Genomic DNA, 18,992 nt, shown 5'->3' with positions numbered 1-18,992 from the left:
TTCTCTTTCATCACTTGTACTTTTGGTGTCACAGCTAAGAAATCACTGCCTAACCTGAGGTCACTGAAATGTTTTCTTCTAATAGTTTTGTGGTTTTAGCTCTTACACTTTGATATGTGAACCATTCTGTGTTAGCTTTTGTATATGATATGAAATCGTAGGCATTTCTTTGTGAGAAAACATATTTTTACAGTTGATTATATTTCTTTCATTTTTTTTTCCTTTGTTTGTTCCTTGCTTCTCCTTACCTGTTCATACTTGTAATGCTCAGAGTGAATTTCCAATTTAAATCCTCTAGAACCTCTACCCTCTTTTGATTTTCATCTCTATTCGTTTTCTCAGCATTTTTAGAAAATGTCTTCAATTTTCCCATAATACACCCAGCATGTTCGACTTGTCATTTCGTATCAGTGGTTTTTGCTAGACTGCTTTTGAAAAAACCAGATATTGTGTATTTGATCCAAAGTTTACTAACTTTTCTACCTATATATGCAAATAAGACAGACACTGGAAATTTTGATGTGTTTGTGAACGGAAATTGTTTTTTTAGTATGTCTGAGAAGCATATTAAATTTAGCAGTGGCATTTCTCTTTGTAGAATTATTTTCCTAATCTGATTCTGAATCATAAATGAATCATAAAGTTCAAGTGGTCTCCCGCTGGAGACTCTACTGGACTCAGTCACCTTGTGGCTGCTGTAATAGTAACAACAGAACACATATCCACACAGCACTCTACAGTTTATAAATCACTTTCAGCTGTGTCTTTATCCTTTGGCCGCATACCAAAAATATGTTGCCTAGAAATGAATTGTTTTATTTCACCTTCTTTTTCAATGTTTTGCTTATGTAAATATATTTTACCCGCTCAAACCTGTTAACATTTTTATTTTTTGTTTGTTTGTTTGTTTAGACTGCACCTTATGGCTTTTGGGATCTTAGTTCCCTAATCAGGGCCTGAACCCCTGCCTGTGGCATTGATAGCACTGAGTCTTAACCCCTAGACTGTCAGGGAGTTCCCTCATTTTGATTTTTTTAAAGTGCCATAACACAGGTATAACACAGGTTTTATTTATTTTTAAACTAACTGCAGAGTGAACTTGTGTCTATGGAAACAGAAGGAAACCTTAATACATGGAAGAATTGAAATCTAATCTTTAGGGCTGTTTATTCACTGCCAGAGAAATTTATTATAATGCTTAGGATACCTTTTTCAATTTAGTTCTTGTATTAGGGGAAGAACACACTGAAACTGCCCACCCTGACTAGGCACCATAGTAACCATTTACATGAGTTACTTAATGACAGGAGGTCCCAGTAAGGAACACGATCTAATAAGCCACCACCAACTGGAAGAGTTCAGGAAAGGTCAAAAGGGAGACACCACATGTCCTACCACCTCCCAGAGTCCTTCTCACTGGCATCCATCTTGGCTGAGCAATCCAGGAGGGACTCTGAGTCAGAATGATTGGCCAAAGACAACCCATAAATTAATCCTGTCACCATAAAACCCGAGACTGCAAGCCACGTGGCAGAGCAGTGCAGTCCTCCTGGGTTCCCTTACCCACTAAGAGTCTCTTGCTTTCTCAACATGTGTGTCTCCTCAGACAGTTCATTTCCAGTGTTAGACAAGAGCTCCCTTTTGAGCCCTGGAAGGGATCCCCATTCCTGCAACACCTGAGCACCTAAAACAATATTGGATTCAGGGATTTATCTTTTCATACAACTCAATATCAAAAAAACCAACAATCCGATTAGAAAATGGTCAGAGGATCTGACTTGTTCTTTTTCTAAAAAAACATATACAGATGGCCAACAGATACAAGAAAAGGCTCTGAACATTGTTAATCATCAGGAAAATGCAAATCAAAACCACACGGGATATAACCTCACACCTGTAAGAATGGCTTATCAAAAAGACAAAAAATAACACATTAGTGAAAATGTGGAGAATGGGAGCCCTTGCACGCTGTTGGTGGGAATGTAGATTGATGCAGTAACCATAGAAAACAGTGTAGAGGTTCCTTTAAAAATTAAAACTACTGCAACATCCAGCAATCCTCCTTCTAGACATTTATGCAAAGAGAATGAAAACACTAACTTGAAAAATTATATACACCCCCATGTCCATTGAAACATTATTTATAATAGCCAAGATATGGAAGTAATGTATCCATTAACAGATGAATGGGTAAAGAAGTTGTAGAATATATATGTGTGTGTGAATATTCTTCAAGCATTAAAAATTAAGGAAGCATTGGAATTTATGATAACCTGGATAGACCTTGAGGGCATTATGCTTAAGTGAAGTAAGTCACACAGAGAAGGACAAATACTATACGATCTCACTTTATGTAGAATCTAAAAACATCAACAGCAAAAAACAGAACAAAAAGCAAAAGAAACAGTTGAGCTCATGGATACAGAGGACAGACTGGAGATTGCCAGAGACAGGAGACGGGGGCACGCATGCAGTGGGGGAAGGAGGTTGGAAAGTACAAACTTTCAGCTATATTCATACATAAATATATCATAGGGATGTAATGTACAGCATGGAGACTATAGTTAACGGTTTTGTTGTTTAGTTGCTAAGCTTTCTGACTCTTTGCAACCCTGTGGACTGTAGCACACCAGGCTTCCCTGTCCTTCACTATCTCCAGGAGTTTGCTCAAACTCAATGTCCATCAAGTTGATGATGCTAGCCAAATATCTCCTCCTCTGTTTGCCCCCTTCTCCTCTTGCCCTCCAGTCTTTCGTAGCATCAAGGTCATTTCCAATGATTTGGCTCTTAGTTGGTAATACTGTGTTGTATATTTGAAAGTTGTTAAAATGGTCGATCTTAAAGCTTATCACAAGGAAAAAAATTTTGTAGCTGTTAAGGTAATGGATGTTATTATTGTGACTTACTGTGATCATTTCATGCTATCATTTTGACTGAGAAAAGTGGGTAAGCAAATTCACCAGGGATTTATTTGCAGTGTTTTGTGTGAAGGGTTCCCTTCATTTTAAACAAGCCTTAATTATTTCTACAAAAACTATATCTTAGATGAGTAACATAGATATATTCTGTCTGTGCTCCTGGGGTTCTGTTGAGAGGGAGGTGGCTAGTGGCAATACAGGCCTGCAGTTGACTGAAAGATTAATACTCTTTTCAGTTTGAAAGAACCTTCATTTCACACACAGAGAATAATGTAGAACTATTTTTCATTTATTTATTTGGCTGCACCTGGTCTTAGTTGCAGCACATGGGACCCTTAGTTGCGTTTGGGATCTAGTTCCCTGACCAGAGATTGAAGCTGGGCCCCCTGCATTGAGAGTGTGGCATCTTAGCCACTGGACCACCAGGGAATTCCCTAGAACTACTAAAAAGATGTTGGTGGAGATAAAAATGAAAAGTTGACCACACTATATGGTTAAATTTTAAAAAGCAAATTGTGAAAATAGTATGTTTTACATGATCTTGTTTTATCAGAAATTCTCTGTCAAAGTTTCATTCTGTAAGCCACACTCACTCTTCGTGGGGACTCTTTCCTCTTAGCTTTTGGTCTCTTTTCTAGGTACTGATTTTCTCATGGTGTCTGGTGCATGTGAGTATGTGTATTTCCTGTGCTTGTTTGTGTAAATGCAAGTGTTCTGTTCAGTGTTAGACTTTGATTGGAAGCGATTGGGAGGTCTCTCTTGCTCAGCTCTGTAGGTCTGTGTTAGCTGCCTGTGGTGGTGGCTTGGAGGTATGTGTGGCATTCTTCCCCACACTAGTCTCCAAAGAAGCTCTTTGATTTATGGAAATTAAATGTTTCTGCTTTCAAGTGTTGATATAGTTTTTGTGCATTTCTTTTGAAATAGAAGAGATTCTTTGGGAATAACTAAAAGAAGCGTTCTTTTTTTGCCCTTGCCCCCCATATTTGTGTTGATCTGAATAGAAAACAGGATCTCAGTGCTTACAGAGAACAAGAAATATATTGGTAGTGGTTCTGTACTACCAGCTTTGGAACTTGGGGAAAAAGCGGTGAAGTGGAGTCTAGTCAAAATAGCATCAGCTTTTAACATGGCACCTCTGATTGCCCACCATCCCATCACTGTTAGTGCTTGTCTTTTGGTTAACTTTCCTTTGTGTTTTTTCTTTTCTTTCTTGAGTTTGTATATTGAAGTGTAATACACTTGCAGAAAAGTACATATATTATAAGTATAATTTTTGCAAACTGAACATATTCATGGGGCTTGTACTTGTATGATAGAATGTACAGCACAGCAGCAACCCCTTTGTATTCCCTCCTTTGGGCTTTTTAACTGTATATGAGCAGAGTGAAAAAGTGAGTTTCAGTGCATCCAGGGTTAGAGTTTCTATATATTGTCTTATTGGGATACAATAAACTTTCTCTTTACTCTTGAAGGTGTATCTTTCTGCCATATACATATTAAGCTATTCATCCAAGTTGTCAGAGCCTTTTCATTTTCCCAACCATGAATATCTTAATGGAGTATTTTTCCTGACTGAAAGTACCTTCTTGTAATATGTACATAATAAATAATCTCTTCTGTCCACTCACTGTGTAAGAAAACATAGTCCAGAGAGTGAGAAATGGATAAAATGAATGGTGTTTTGCTTATAATAGCTTTTGCATGTAGTTACAGTAGTAATGAAGTGAGAATGATGTTAGAAATAGCTTTGAAGACTGTCAGAAAATGATCAAAAGCCTAAGCGCTTGCAGGGTTCTAGTTACCATGGTGACTAAGACTGTCGACGCAGGATGGAATACTTGGTGGGATTATATAAGGCAGCGTCTTGAGACATGTATTTGAGATATGCAGCTGTGTCTACCAGTAGTATCCTTGACTTTTGAAACAGCACAGGCCCACAATCACTAATTATTTGTCACCAGGGGAGCAAATGCCCAAAGCCAAAGTAAATGTTGGAAGCAGTAAACACACATACATACATGCATATGCAAAGAAGCGCACCGAAGTGAAGTGTATTGGTCTTAAATAAAACTTATGGCAGAGATTTTTATTAAACATGCTCCTTAGTATTTCAGAATAAAGAAGAAATCATCACCGGTGCTTTCTTCAACAGCCTATTTTTAGAATGCCTTGGTTGCCGGGTAGGTAGGAAAGGATAAGTGAGAGATTAACAGTTTTTTCCCTTTGTGCCCTTTTTCCCCTCTCATGCTCTCTCCTCTCTCTTCGCTCTCTTTTTCTTCCTCTTTCTCTTCCTTCTTCACAATATTAATGCTTTCCTAGAGGGAAATTTCCACGGACAGGTAATAGTAAAGTGCATGTTATTTCAGAAGTAATACCCTACACTATCTGTACAAGCTTGGGATACCTGCTTTTATTTTGTATGGTTTGCTACCCGGACGACAGTTGCACTTGCAGTTGAGGTAGATGGCCACCAGGGTGCAGTAGATGTCGTGATCCTGTGATCTAGAAGACCATTGACTGACAAAAATTTAATGAGCCACAGATGTGGTTTAAAGTTTTTCTAGTAGCCAGATTTTTAAAATGTAAAACAAAGAAAAAAGCTCAAATTAATTTTAACAGTATATTTTATTTGATTCAGTATATCCAAAATATTTTCTTTAAACATGTAATCGATACAGAAAAAGTATTGAGATCTTTTACATTTTCTTTTTTTTAATACCGAGTTTTTGAAGTACACTGAATAGTTTATACTTTCACACATTTCAGTTCAAATTAGACACATTTCAGGTACTCAATAGCCATATGTGGCTAATTGGCCCAGGCAAAATTCCTCCCCCTTTTAGCTTCTGTCCTCAGAATGGTCCACTGTGCTTTCTGGGGAATACATGCTGGCTGTTTTGGGGGGTTTCTTCTTCATGGTCCATCCCCTGTCCCCGTGGTTTCTGGTCTGTCTTCCTGCACAGATGCTGATAGCCTTCAAGTCTTTTGGCTATTGGTGATTTGTTCCCACCCACTCATATTTTGGGATTTGAAGGCTACCTTATCACTTACTATATTAGTTTGCTAGGGCTATCATAACAAAATGCCACATACTAGGTAGCTTAAACAACAGAAATTTATTCTCTCACAGTTCTAGAGGCTGGAAATCCAAGATCAACTTGTTGGCAGAGTAGGTTCATTCTGAGGCCTCTTCTGCTTGGTTTGCAAATGGCCATTTTCTTGCTCTGGCCTCAAGTGCATCCTAGGTGACTCTCTGTGAGCCCTAATCTCCTGCTTATTAGGATACAACTTGTTGTCAAAACAAGTCTAAATGTTGCTGTCAATTGTATCCCAAGAGTGAGCTCCCAGAGAAGGACTTCACTAATGTAGAATCAAAATCTGGGTTGTTTTTCTCTATGGCAGAGAGGAGAGAGTATTAGATTACAGACTCAAAGGGGTTATGAATTTCAGTCATAGCTCAACAGTTAACTGGCCATGAGTTCCCAGGCAACCCATTTAAAGCTCTCTGCTTCTCATTTTAATATGTATGTGTATTTACATATATTTGCACATATCTGCCTGCAGTGCTGGAGATTGCAGGGACGGGGGAGCCTGGTGGGCTGCCGTCTGTGGGGTTGCACAGAGTTGGACACGACTAAAGTGACGCAGCAGCAGCCTGCAGTGCAGGAGATCCAGGTTCTGTCCCTGGGTTGGGAAGATCCCCTGGAGACGGAAATGGCAACCCACTCCAGTACTCTTGCCTGGAGAATTCCATGGACAGAAGAGCCTGGAGGGCTACAGTCCATGGGGTCGCAAAGAGTTGAACACGACTGAAGCGACTAACATTTTGCTGAAGAAGCCATGCATTTAGGACCAGACTAAAGAAAGAGAAGCTAATGAAAGAGATCATTAGAACAGAAAGAAGAAAGAATTACAAGATGCTGAAGAAGTGGTGAGCCAATAGGGAACCTCTAGGAAGGTGACCCTCTAAGGAGGACTGATCTGAGGACTAGAAAATGGCTGTTGGATTTTAGGTGTCAGTGGGCATCAGTGTGGATGAATTCCATGGACAGGGGAGTCTAGTGGACTATAGTCCATGGGGTTGCAAAGAGTCGGACATAACTGGAAGTGACTTAGCACGCACACATGCCACAGGTATCAGTGATCCTAGCTAATCCACTTTAGGAAAGATGGTTGATTTGTAGAAACTTGTAAGAAAGTTCCTATGATTTGACATCTCAGCTTTACATTTGGATCATCTCTCAGAAGTAGGTTGGATCATCAATCTCCACCACGTTTCTTGTCACGTTCTCCCAACTTTTTGTTGATAGAGTTGAGGATTTTAAAAGAGAGTGAGATTAATGTCCTACTTTCAGTTTCCTCTCAAGACTTGTGAAAAGAATATGACTGGCCAATTTATAACATAGGTGCCTTTGCAAAATGTGAAATATAAGGTCATTTAGCTTATGGGCTAATTCACACAGCTCCATTTAATTTAATTCCATGGACCATTAATTTCCCATCTCTACTGACAGTAATAATGACCAAATGATATATTCAGAGTTTAAAAGTAGAATCAAGCTCTGAATAGTAGAGGAATTTATCTAAAACTCTTTATAAGGTACATTACTTAATTTTGTTTAGACTCATCATATGAGAGTTGTTTGAATTTTAGCTTCTATGGTATGTTTCACTAGGAAAAGGGTGACCATGGGACTTATCCTTTAGGAGGTTTTTTTAAAAAACTTAAATAAACCCTATTTTGAAAAAGAAATTGCTGTCTATTTTATAGCTGATACTTCATACTGGAATGATAGATTCTATAAATTCCTTCAATGAAAATAGTATAGAATCTAGTCAACATTGTTCACAGCTATAAATCAGAAAATACTTGTACATTACAACTTATGTTTGGAACCTTGTTCTAATCTTTTAGAACACTTTTTTGTGCTTTTAGCCTTCATGGAGAAGTCCTTTCCCCTAAAACCGTTTCCACTAAACACCTGAAATTATGTAGTTGTCAAATCAAATACTGAGCTCTAATTCTGTTTTCTCCCTTAATATGATGTATTACTGAGGTTTATTAAATCTGTCAGTTTTGAAAATGCAAAAGAACTTGTAGGCAAATGCTTAGTTGAAAATTTGCCTGGAGACTTTACATGGTATCTTTATAGAAGCGCTCAAAGGTTGTCAGTTTTCCTGAAGTTAATGTTGTCTAAAGCTTTTATATAAAATACAGTCTTCCTAGCAGTAACTACTTGATAAGAGTCTTAAAGATTCTAGCAGCAATTTCAATTTAAAAATAACTTATTAGCTCTTTGTAATGCAACCTCTCACAAGAGATCCATGGAGACGTAAAAAAGGTAAAAACTTGGGATGAATTTAGAAACTATCAGTAATATCTATAGTTAATCTATTCTGTAATCTGAAATGAGTTTCTCCTTATCCTAAGGGTAATGAAAATAAATTTAAAACTGAAGTTACTAGCTCATTCTTGTAATGTAGTATCTGAAAAGTTTGGGTAGAAAAACCTTTTGCTTTTTTCCTTATTGTCTTAACATCTGGTACAGAAATGCAAATCTTTTACTCATTCCACTTACAGAAATTTGCCTATTATTCAAATCATATAACTCTTCAAGTTTATTAGTAGAATAATGGTTATTGCAGCATTTTTATGACAGGGAAAAGCTGGAAGCAGTGTAAATGTCCATCAGGAAGAGATTGGTTGAGTAAATTGATTCATTATATACTATATTATACACAGTAAATATTGATATAATTCTATATGCATTAAAGAAACATGTGATATATTAAATTAAAAAGGCATGTTACAGAATATTTAGTGTGATCCCACTTATGTAAAATAATAGAAAGACTGACATATTTAAATGTATATAGAAAATGCATTTTTAATTGTGGTTATTTCTGGGGACTAGAAGGAAAAAGCAATAAGCTGTTTTTTTATTTCTTGTTTTATACACTGTATAGTATTTTTGTTTTCTAAGAGATTTATTTTCAAAATTGAAAAAAAAGGAAAAGATAAAGTCTCTCACAGATTGTTTATAAAAGTCATTCCCTTCCCCTCGTCTATGTCCATGAGTTATCCCCCTCTCACACTGACACTGGGTTGGGCCATGAATTTGCTTTGGCTGATGGGACAGTACAAATATGATGCAGAGACTTGAAAAGAAAATTGCACAACAGAGCCACCCTCTGTTTTGCTACTCTTGGGATCCTTGCAACCACCCTCATGTAAACAGAGGTAGCCTGTTTTACGATGAGAAACACGTGACCTGGCACCCTAGCCACAGCCAGGCTAGACATTCAAGGGAGACCATCCACTACTAGCTGTCCACAGTTGCGCGAGTGAGATAAGCGCACCATGCTCTAATCAGCGAATGATTATTATTCCTTTATGATACGAAATGCTCTCAAGATTTCGTTGGCTCTATCTGTTTGGTTTAGGTTAGCCTCCATGTACCAATAGCTAAACCCACAATATTTTGAGACACTTTCCTCACTCTCTTGTAGACTCTGTTACAAATACCTTGAGTTTATCAGGCTTCTACAAGACAGCCAAATCCTTTGATTCTTCCCCCACATCTATTTTGTCCCTTTGAAAGAATGTACTTGGGGCCACTCATGAATGTTTTCACAAGCTTTCATGGAGAGGTTTTCCCCTAGGGATGAGACTGTCTTACGTGGCATTTATAGCTATCATTTCTCAGTTGGGTCTTTTACACTTAACACATTAAAAATTGTGTTTTTCAGTATTGAAAGTTCTGGAATTTGTGGATTTCCTCTTTTCCTTTTCAGCCTACTTGCAGCTAGTTCTTTAGTGAGTTTATCTTTCTGGTATTTTGTGAAGTGTGTCTAATAGCATACTGTTCCCTGGTTTATTTGTATAAATCCACAGGTTCATTAGTCACATTATCTACTTTCCAAGTTATTGCAGGCAAATGCATTTTGCCTCTGTTTTATATGTTAGCCTTCAGTAACAGTTTCTTGCAGTTCAATCGCAGTGCCGGTGTCCCATACCTATTTCTTAGCCAGTCCTGGTTCTGGTTTCTTTTTTAGCAGCTTTTCCTAAATAAGGCTGCTGTAATAACTCCAAAATTTTAGTACCTTACTAGGTATTTATTTCTGACTCTCATGTTAGCTACAAGTTGCCTGCAGTTCTGAGGCCCCATTAAATGTGTTTGACTATGTGTTCCAGGCTGAGGAACAGCCTTATCTTGGTCTTAGTTCAGAAAGAAAAGTAAAAAAAAAAAAAAAAAAGAAAGAAAAGTAAAAATGCTGAACCATGTAATACCTCGTATATCTTCTTCTCAGACATGTTGTCAATAACTTACATTTCATTGGCCAAAGCAAGTTATATAACCAAGCCCAAGGACAAGGATATATAGATTCACTTTTGGGAGGGGCGGGAACAGTTGAGAACAACAATACCACCTGCATATCCACTTCTAGATTTAGTCCCTAAAGCAGTGTTTTTCCAAGTGCTGAGTTCTTAGCTGAAGACAGACGTGGAAGTTAACAGTATATAAGATCACCCAAGGTCAGGGCAGACAGAGCTGGAAACCCATGGGAGAAGATGTACAGAGGAGATGAAGAATGAACTGTCAGAAGCAGGAAAGAACATGTCCTGGACCCCCTCAATACAGCTGTTTTTGCTCTAAAAATTGTAACTTTTAAAAATAAATAAGCCTGAATGCAAAATGCTTTAAATCTGTCCAGTTTGTATCATCACAAGACTTAATTTCCAAGGAGTATATAGGTTTTAAAATTAATAAATGTCTACTTGTCATTACAGAGATTTGCCACAATATGGACAGAAGCAGTGGCAGTCCTATTTTGGAAGAACTTTTGATGTATACACCAAACTCTGGAAATTCCAGCAGCAGCATCGGTAAAGGATTTTTAAAGTTTTATGTTAGTCACAGTTTTGACCTTTACTACCTCGGTGCTTTTATCTGTTCGTGTATCTCATTTCATCTTTGTTACCAAAAGAAAATAAATTGATTTTTTCCCCCTATTTATTTAAGTTTTCAAGTGTAATAGTATCTGATTTTTAAAGACAATATCATATTTGAAATGATTCAGATTAAGTAGCAGATTCATGATTTCATTCTGAAATAGGTATTGTTTAATTGGCCAAAGCTATTGGGGGAGGGCATTGCTTCTAATTTCCATGAACGTAGCTCAGAGAAGTTTATTTTTGTATTTCAGCATACTCTAAATAGACACTTTATAAATGGTTTTTGAATTTGAGTGCTTATGTTAAAATCTCATGAAAAATTCATGAATTTCAGTTTATGTACTCAAAATTTCATGATGAATTGGGTAATACTTTATCCTGTGAAATTAACAGATTTGGTTATTTTTGAAATTTATAGTCTCTCATTTCTATTTTCTTATCTCCTATGTAAAACAGACAAGTCTTGGATAATCGATATGGCTTGAAGCGGTGGCAAATAGGGGAAATTGCTTCTAAGATTGGGCAGCTATACTACCATTATTAGTAAGTGAACTGCAAATGGGAAAAATAAAGCATTCTCCTGATTTAAAAGCGGATGAGTTACACTTGAAATTCTAATAGTTCAGATTATCTTGATTAAGACAGCATTTTAAAGTGACCTTCCATAATCAAAGTGACATTATTTGCTTCAAAGGCTCACCTTCCAAACGGTTCATTCGGTCAGATTCATTTGTAAACTTAAAGGAATATGACCCTTGGTTTTAGATAAGAAAAATACTAAATGAATTTATGGTTCTTAATGGCTTCACATGAATCTTGATCCCTTACAGAGACATAACATAACTGGTATGTTTGTTTGAATGAGTGGTTTTCAGGAGGATACTTTAAAACCAATCCTTGTATGCTGTGTCTAAAAGGGTACTTGAAGTCAATAAAGATACTTTTGACTACATCTGTATAGTCCCACCCATGAAGAAAGCTCCATTTAGGATCCAGACATCACATTATCATTAAGTTGTGTCAGGCATTTCATAAAAAGTCTTGGACCATTTGTAGTTTAGTTGGCCAGAAAATTCCTTCCTCTTCCTGTCTTTTGGCATGCCACTCAGATTCCCACCATTAAAGTCACTTTTCCTGGTAGAATATTTTCTTAAGAAACCCCTCATAAAACTAGCAATGTTATTGTGTGTAACTGTGTGCTGTGCTTAGTTGCTCAGTCGTGTCTTACTCTTTGCACCCCCGTGGACTATATAGCCCGCCAGGCTCCTCTGTCCGTGGGGATTCTCCAGGCAAGAGTATTCGAGTGGGTTGCCATGCCCTCCTCTAGGGGATCTCCCCAACACAGGGATCGAACCCAGGTCTCCCACATTACAGGTGGATTCTTTACCGTCTGAGCACCAGGGAATCCCAAGAATACTGGATTGGGTAGCCTAATGCCTTGTCCAGCGGATCTTCCCAGGAACTGAACCGGGGTCTCCTACATTGAAGGTGGATTCTTTACCAGCTGAGCTACCAACTATACTTCAATTAAAAAAAAAAAAAAACTAGAAATGTTGAATAGAAAATCCAACTTATCAGCATCCTGTGAAGATTAATATGGATCAGGGTCCATTTCTCAGTCCACTGGTCCCAGGCCTTTAATCCCAGGAAAGATTTAAGTGAGTAGAATGCTGTTTGGAGAGGCCCTTTGAAGAATGAGAATAATGTCTACTTTGGATTACTATCAAAAAAGGCTTGGGAGCAGAGGGGAGGTTTTTTTTTTTTAATTATAATTATTATTGTTTTCATACATCTTAAGGGTGATATGATTATTGCTTTGGTGATTCAAATTTAGTGTAGTCGTTCACATCCCTTCCAGTAGAGGAAGAGAGGAGTAACAAAACAAGTATTTATCATGATGAAGAGTCTGAGACACTGTCATACTTAAGATTTTCTTTCTCTCTCATAGCCTACGCACATCTGAGACCAGCTATCTGAATGAGGCTTTCTCCTTCTATTCTGCAATCAGACAGAGATCTTACTATTCTCAAGTCAATAAAGAGGACAGGTATGCACCTACTGTTTTTAGAAAGAGGAAGATAAAGCACTGAAACATTTTAGTGTGTGGAAATTAGGCAGAAAAGCACACATTTGTTTATAACTTTTATTCATTTAATGGGCTTTATTGAGTGCCTGCTATATATGAGGCCTTCTTAAGCATATGGAAGTGTGTTACCTAAAAGCAGTAAATATCATGGATGTTGTGACAGATGTCACAATACCAGGGTAGGGTCAGAGCCCAAAGAAGGGTGGGTTATTTCTTTATAAGAGATTGGGGCACATGAAGTTTCATAGAAAAGAAACAGCTCCAAAATGAGGCTTAGCTGATACCTTTGTTCTATAGCCTATATCATCTTAGTTTGTATACATTCAAAACCTGTTGGAAACTGCCATTTGTCTTTTATAAATCCAGTACCATTTTGCAGTCATGTAGCTTCAATGGCACCCCACTCCAGTACTGTTGCCTGGAAAATCCCATGGACGGAGCAGCCTGGAAGGCTGCAGTCCATGGGATTGCTGAGGGCCGGACACTACTGAGCGACTTCCCTTTCACTTTTCACTTTCCTGCATTGGAGAAGGAAATAGCAACCCACTCCAGTGTTCTTGCCTGGAGAATCCCAGGGATGGGGGAGCCTGGTGGGCTGCCATCTGTGGGGTCGCACAGAGTCGGACACGACTGAAGCAACTTAGCAGCAGCAGCAGCTTCACTGTTACGGAAAAAAATCATGTTAAAGTTATTCATCCCCACTTACTATGTATCTGGCTTGGGTGGGAGAAGAAAATGAAAAGAAGCTGGACAAGTATCTCTTTTCTTTTTAGATGATTACCTTTTCATGGGAGTCTCAGACACATTTAGGGTACAGGTAGATTCAGATGAGAATAGAGTTGTTGAAATCAGGAATCTGCTGGAAGAATCTTTGTTGCTATGATTCAAGAATTGTTGAAAGATCTGAATGTTCTCTCTACTCCCAGTAACAGAACTCACTGTCATTATCTAAGTGAAAAGATTATATTCTGTTAGAAAAAGAATAAGATGTAGTTTTGACATTTTTCTAGAGAATACTTTGTGGTTGGCTGTCATAAGCTTTCCAGCTAAATAGCAACATTTTTGGGAAAGCCCCACTCTGGTAAATCCCCTTCATTCCCTTGCAAATCTTGTTCAGACTTGTCTGGAGAAATTTTCTTGAAACAAAGTTATGTAGACACTGAATTCTACATTTTCCCCCAAGGTCTTTTGGCTTTGCCTTACTTCATGAAGTTGCATCAGTTACTTTTCTTTCAGAATTTCTTACAGCTTGCTTCACGTATTTTCACTACAGATATATTTCTTCCAACTCCCTTTTTTTTTGCATTCATGTTGTATAATTTCTCTGAATTCTGGGTGAGGTAAATTATCTCTCAAAAATACAGAAGGGGTATGTAACACTTTATTGAGTGAAAAATACATATAAGCAAAGAACTATTTTAAGCAATAGTAAAATACCTTGTATAATTCACTTTTATGCATTTTCTAATTTGACACAAGGGAAATTGGTCTTAGGTCCCTTGGCTTAAAACCCAATAGTTTGACTTAATAAAATCACTTTCTGTCCTAAGAGCAAACTAGCCCATGTGACTTGTTTCTCTGTGCTGCCTCCTAGACGGGGGCAGATGAACAGAGCTAGAATCACCTGGAACCAGGACGATGAAATCTCTTAGGCTTAGTATCAAACTAACTTAGAATCAAAGGACGCTTCAGTATATAAAATCTTGGTTTTGTTCCCTGTACCTTAGGAAGGAGTTTGTTCAGTTGGTAAAATTGGTTGTTTCTTAGTTCACACAGGGCTAGGGGGCCATCAAGGTAGCAGTTGGTGACAGCTGCTAAAACCAACAGCTGGTAGATTAAAACAAAGTAAGAAAGTATTCCACAATTTCACAGTTGCTTTAAGAGGCATCTCTCCTCCAGAAGTCAAATTCTGCCTGCATTGTCTCAGTACCGAAGGAATATGTCAAAGCCAGGAGGAGTGCTACGTTCCAACGATCACCAAAGTGACTGCCTGTCACCAAATACAAACAGCTCTCAGAATATCTCTGTTCCATGGCCTGTCCTGTTGAGTGGAGGAGACATTTGCACGTAATCACTTGTCCGAGCTGTAAGCCCCAATGTTTATGAAGGACGAAGGCTGAACCTGGTTAGAGTTAAGATACGGAGAAGGTGAAGTTTCTGAGCGCACAGAGGCTGGAGGGAGACGTTGCAGTCAGCCATCTCGAAAAATAATTTCTCAGGCAGATGTATCAAGAGTCAGCATCTTACAATTAGTGGTCCTAGCAGGTTGGACAAGGCTGCAATTCTGGCATGCCAGAAGGACTTTGTCAGAGAGAATCTTGATGGCCCCTCTGGTGGTGACAGTACTGGAGTTTTGTTTGATAGTGGAAAATGTGGATCTGAGCTTGAAAACCTGGCCTCATCCCACTCTTGATGCCTATGAGGAGGACTTGACGTGGACCCTTCCCAGTGAGATTCACAGAGGACTTCTTCCTCTGCAGCAGGCAGAAGGCTGGGGGCCGTCATTCAGGTTTTCAGGCTTGATAGGATCGCCTCTCAAGTGTATTGAGTGGATGACCTCGTACTTTCCTCCCTCCTGTCTTCTCGTCTTCCTCTTTATAGTCTTAATATAAACGTTACTCTCTCTGGGAAGCATTCTCTCACCAAGATCCAGTCCTTTGGGCTCAAATAGCATGTTTTGTTTCTCCTATTGACAAAATCTTGACTTTCTCTGCCCTCTGAAGCCGAATTTAAAAAATACGGAGACAGAGTTTGGAGGAAATAGAAAGGTGGCTTAAAGTCCTCAGCCAGCCTAGGGGAGAACACAGTAGGCTTCTGCCTCCAGAACTGTGTTGTCCCTCCGGCCCGTGAAGAATCTGGGGCAGAAAAGCAAATTTAATTACAGGATGCTGATTAGGAATGGTTAAAATAAAAACTAGGTGTGACCAGGCCTGCTCCCTCTTCTCTTTCTTCTTTGTTCTCAGGAAAGAAAAGAAAAACGCGTTCCTCTTCTTTTCCTTTTCACTGCAACTCTATCATTGTGATATTTATTCCACTGTTTTAAGTATTTATCTGTCTCCTCTATATTTTACATACATTTCTGTCTGTAAGATCTGTGAGGAAGGGACTATGTCTATAGTTTCTTTTTCTAATAATTTAAATATACTATTTAGCATAGTACCTGGTGCATCTAAGTTTCAGTAGATAGTTGTTGAATAAATTAATGTATGAATGAACAATGTAATGAATCATTGAGTAAAAAATGTATTAAAAAACTATAGATTATATGAAACAGTGTTTATAACTGTGCAAAATAGGATCAAAAGAGTTTAAAAGCTATCAGAAAGTTAGAAAAATCAAGTCACATAATTTTGTTTTTAATCTAATGAATAATTTTCCATTTATCTACCATAGACCTGAGTTGGTAGTTAAGAAGCTACGATACTATGCAAGATTTATAGTAGTTTGTCTTCTTCTCAACAAAATGGATGTTGTGAAGGATCTGGTAAAGGTAAATGTATTTTAATTAAAATCCTGATTTCTAATTATTTGTTGGTAATTTTGTTTTTTAAAATAGATAAGGTTAAAATAATTTTGATAATTAAATCATTACAACTTTCAGAGCATGGTAACTTCTGACAAGGGTAATGATAAAAAATTTTTGCAGCTCTCTTCATGTTTCAAACATAGTTACCAGAGATAATTGTATTAATTTCTTGCTTTTGTACCCTCAGCTCATTTTACATTTCATCACTCATTAATGAATGGTTGGCAAATGCAAACAAAAGTTAAAATATTTAGTTTAAGGTAAAATAATTGAAAAATTAGGTTAAGAACAAGTACAGAATGTTTTATAAAGGTGTTGTATGAATGAGTTTTGGTTATTCCTTCTTTTAGTATGTCTTCTTCATTCTGTCCTTCATTAATTCAGGTAATCAGAGTTAACTACATTCTAGATTCACTTAATATCTGTAATTATTCCTTGCTACGTTCTGGTTACACTCGATTCAGTTAGTGATTTCAATGGCAATACGTCTTGATTTTTTTGGTGCTTAAGTATAACATGCTAGTATTTTTTTTTAACTGAAGTGCAGTTGATTTACAGTATTGTCTTATTTTCAGGTGTAAAGCAGAGGGATTCAGTATAACATGCTAGTGTTTTGTTTTTTTTTTTTTAACGAAGTATAGTTAATTTACCGTATTGTGTTAGCTTCAGGTATCTAGCAAAGTGATTCAGTATAACATGCTAGTTTTGACAAACTTTCTTCCTCTATCCCCAGTTACTAATAGGACTGTTTCCAAAAGAAACAGTATAATATGAACCCAAAGGATTTATGTTCATTTTTTTAATGTTAAAAATTAGGGGGTTTACCTTTAAGAGTTTCCTTTTAATAAAGTCATTGCTGATTAGCACTGAGCAGTGTGCGTAACTAGGTCTCTATGAAGATCTTATTGATGTGTATCATTTTGGAATTTTTGATTTTGAAGCACGTTCATGTAATTTTCATTCTTTGTTTTGGTTGTAATTGGTACTGTATATTGATAATAATCAAACTTCTTAACTATAACAGTTTCCATCAGGATTATAGTACAATATAGCCATCTATTTTATGTTTTTTTCCTATAACCATTTTTCCTTTGTGATACTGTGAAATCAGGAACTGTCAGATGAAATTGAAGATTATACTCACCGCTTTAATACTGAAGATCAAGTGGAATGGAACCTGGTACTTCAAGAAGTAGCAGCTTTCATTGAGGTCAGTTCTTGACAAGAAGGGTTGTCAGAATTTTATAAGTAAATGCATATGTGGTGTACATTGAATAATTTCTTACAGTGATGTTTTGTCTTGGCCATAAACTACTTACAGTATTGCTTACTCTCCAGGCGGACCCTGTAATGGTATTAAATGATGATAATACCATTGTTATCACATCTAATCGCCTTGCTGAAACGGGAGCCCCATTGCTGGAACAAGGCATGATTGTGGGACAGTTGTCTCTGGCTGATGCACTCATTATTGGTAATTGTAATAACCAGGTAAAGAATTGTGAAGGAATTATGCTTAAAATTCACCTTAAAAAATAGCACTTTTGATTGTTACAGAATTATGATTTCCTTGTAAATATCCTAACATCCATTCAATCCCTGGTTGGAGATCTTAATCCCACAAGACTGCTCAAACCCTGCCAAAATTAAAACCTTGCCTACATGAAGTTCTGTATAAGTACTATTTAATATGAAAAAGGATACAATTTTTTTTGTTTGTATATTTTTGTTTTTTTGCCATGCCATGTGGCTTGTGAGAATCTTAGTTCTCCAACTAGTGATTGAAATCAGGGCCTTGGCTATGAGAGTGCTGAGTCCTAAACACTGGACTGCCAGGGGATTCCCAGGATACAGACTTAAACATTATGTAGTGCTAAAATGTAATAAAGTGATTTTAAAATGGGCCATGGTCATACTTCAGCCTCGTTGTTTTGCCAACAGCCAGAATGTTTTATGGGATATAATACAGGTCTCTGTGTTTACATGACTGCTTTTTAAAAGAAAAAAAAAAAATCTGCCTGTGGAGGGACTTCCCTGGTGGTCCAAGTGGTTAAGATCTGCATTTCCACTTCAATACCTGGTTGGGAAAGATCCCTCATGCAGTGTGGTGTGCCAAAAAAAAAAAAAAAAACTGGAAATTGATGGATTAATAGATAGGGCAAGATGTTACAAAGCAAATATAAAGAAATGTTAACATTATAGAATCTGGCTATTGAGCATTTGGGTGTCACTGTATAAATTTTTTCAACTTCCTGTCTTTTAAATTTTTTCATAATAAAATGCTGGAGAATAAAATATCCAGTGTCATCAGGTACATATAAAAGTCAAAAGTAACAGTATGATTAAACACTTTAAGGTCTGTGTACTACATTAACGGTCAGACTTGTTTTCCTTGCAGGTTAAGTTCAGTGAACTAACTGTTGACATGTTCCGGATGTTACAAGCCCTGGAAAGGGAGCCAATGAATTTAGCTTCCCAGATGAATAAACCAGGAATGCAGGTGAT

General features: G+C 37.4%; 1 protein-coding gene across 1 annotated transcript in view; it reads left to right on the top strand.

Annotated features, from left to right (window-relative positions):
* The window catches only part of SCAI (suppressor of cancer cell invasion), a 120,466-nt gene that overhangs the window by 61,292 nt on the left and 40,182 nt on the right, over window positions 1-18,992 (top strand). Inside the window, exons 4-10 of the mRNA XM_040225113.1 lie at window positions 10,711-10,806; window positions 11,332-11,418; window positions 12,824-12,922; window positions 16,355-16,451; window positions 17,599-17,697; window positions 17,826-17,978; window positions 18,886-18,987. Coding sequence (XP_040081047.1) covers window positions 10,711-10,806; window positions 11,332-11,418; window positions 12,824-12,922; window positions 16,355-16,451; window positions 17,599-17,697; window positions 17,826-17,978; window positions 18,886-18,987 — 733 coding nt within the window. The remainder of the gene's footprint in view (window positions 1-10,710; window positions 10,807-11,331; window positions 11,419-12,823; window positions 12,923-16,354; window positions 16,452-17,598; window positions 17,698-17,825; window positions 17,979-18,885; window positions 18,988-18,992) is intronic.

Source organism: Oryx dammah, unplaced genomic scaffold (assembly GCF_014754425.2).
Source record: "Oryx dammah isolate SB20612 unplaced genomic scaffold, SCBI_Odam_1.1 HiC_scaffold_25, whole genome shotgun sequence".
NCBI classification, from domain to species: Eukaryota; Metazoa; Chordata; class Mammalia; order Artiodactyla; family Bovidae; genus Oryx; species Oryx dammah.
The sequence above is the reverse complement of the archived record's forward strand: the minus strand, read 5'-3'. Positions and strand labels throughout refer to the sequence as shown.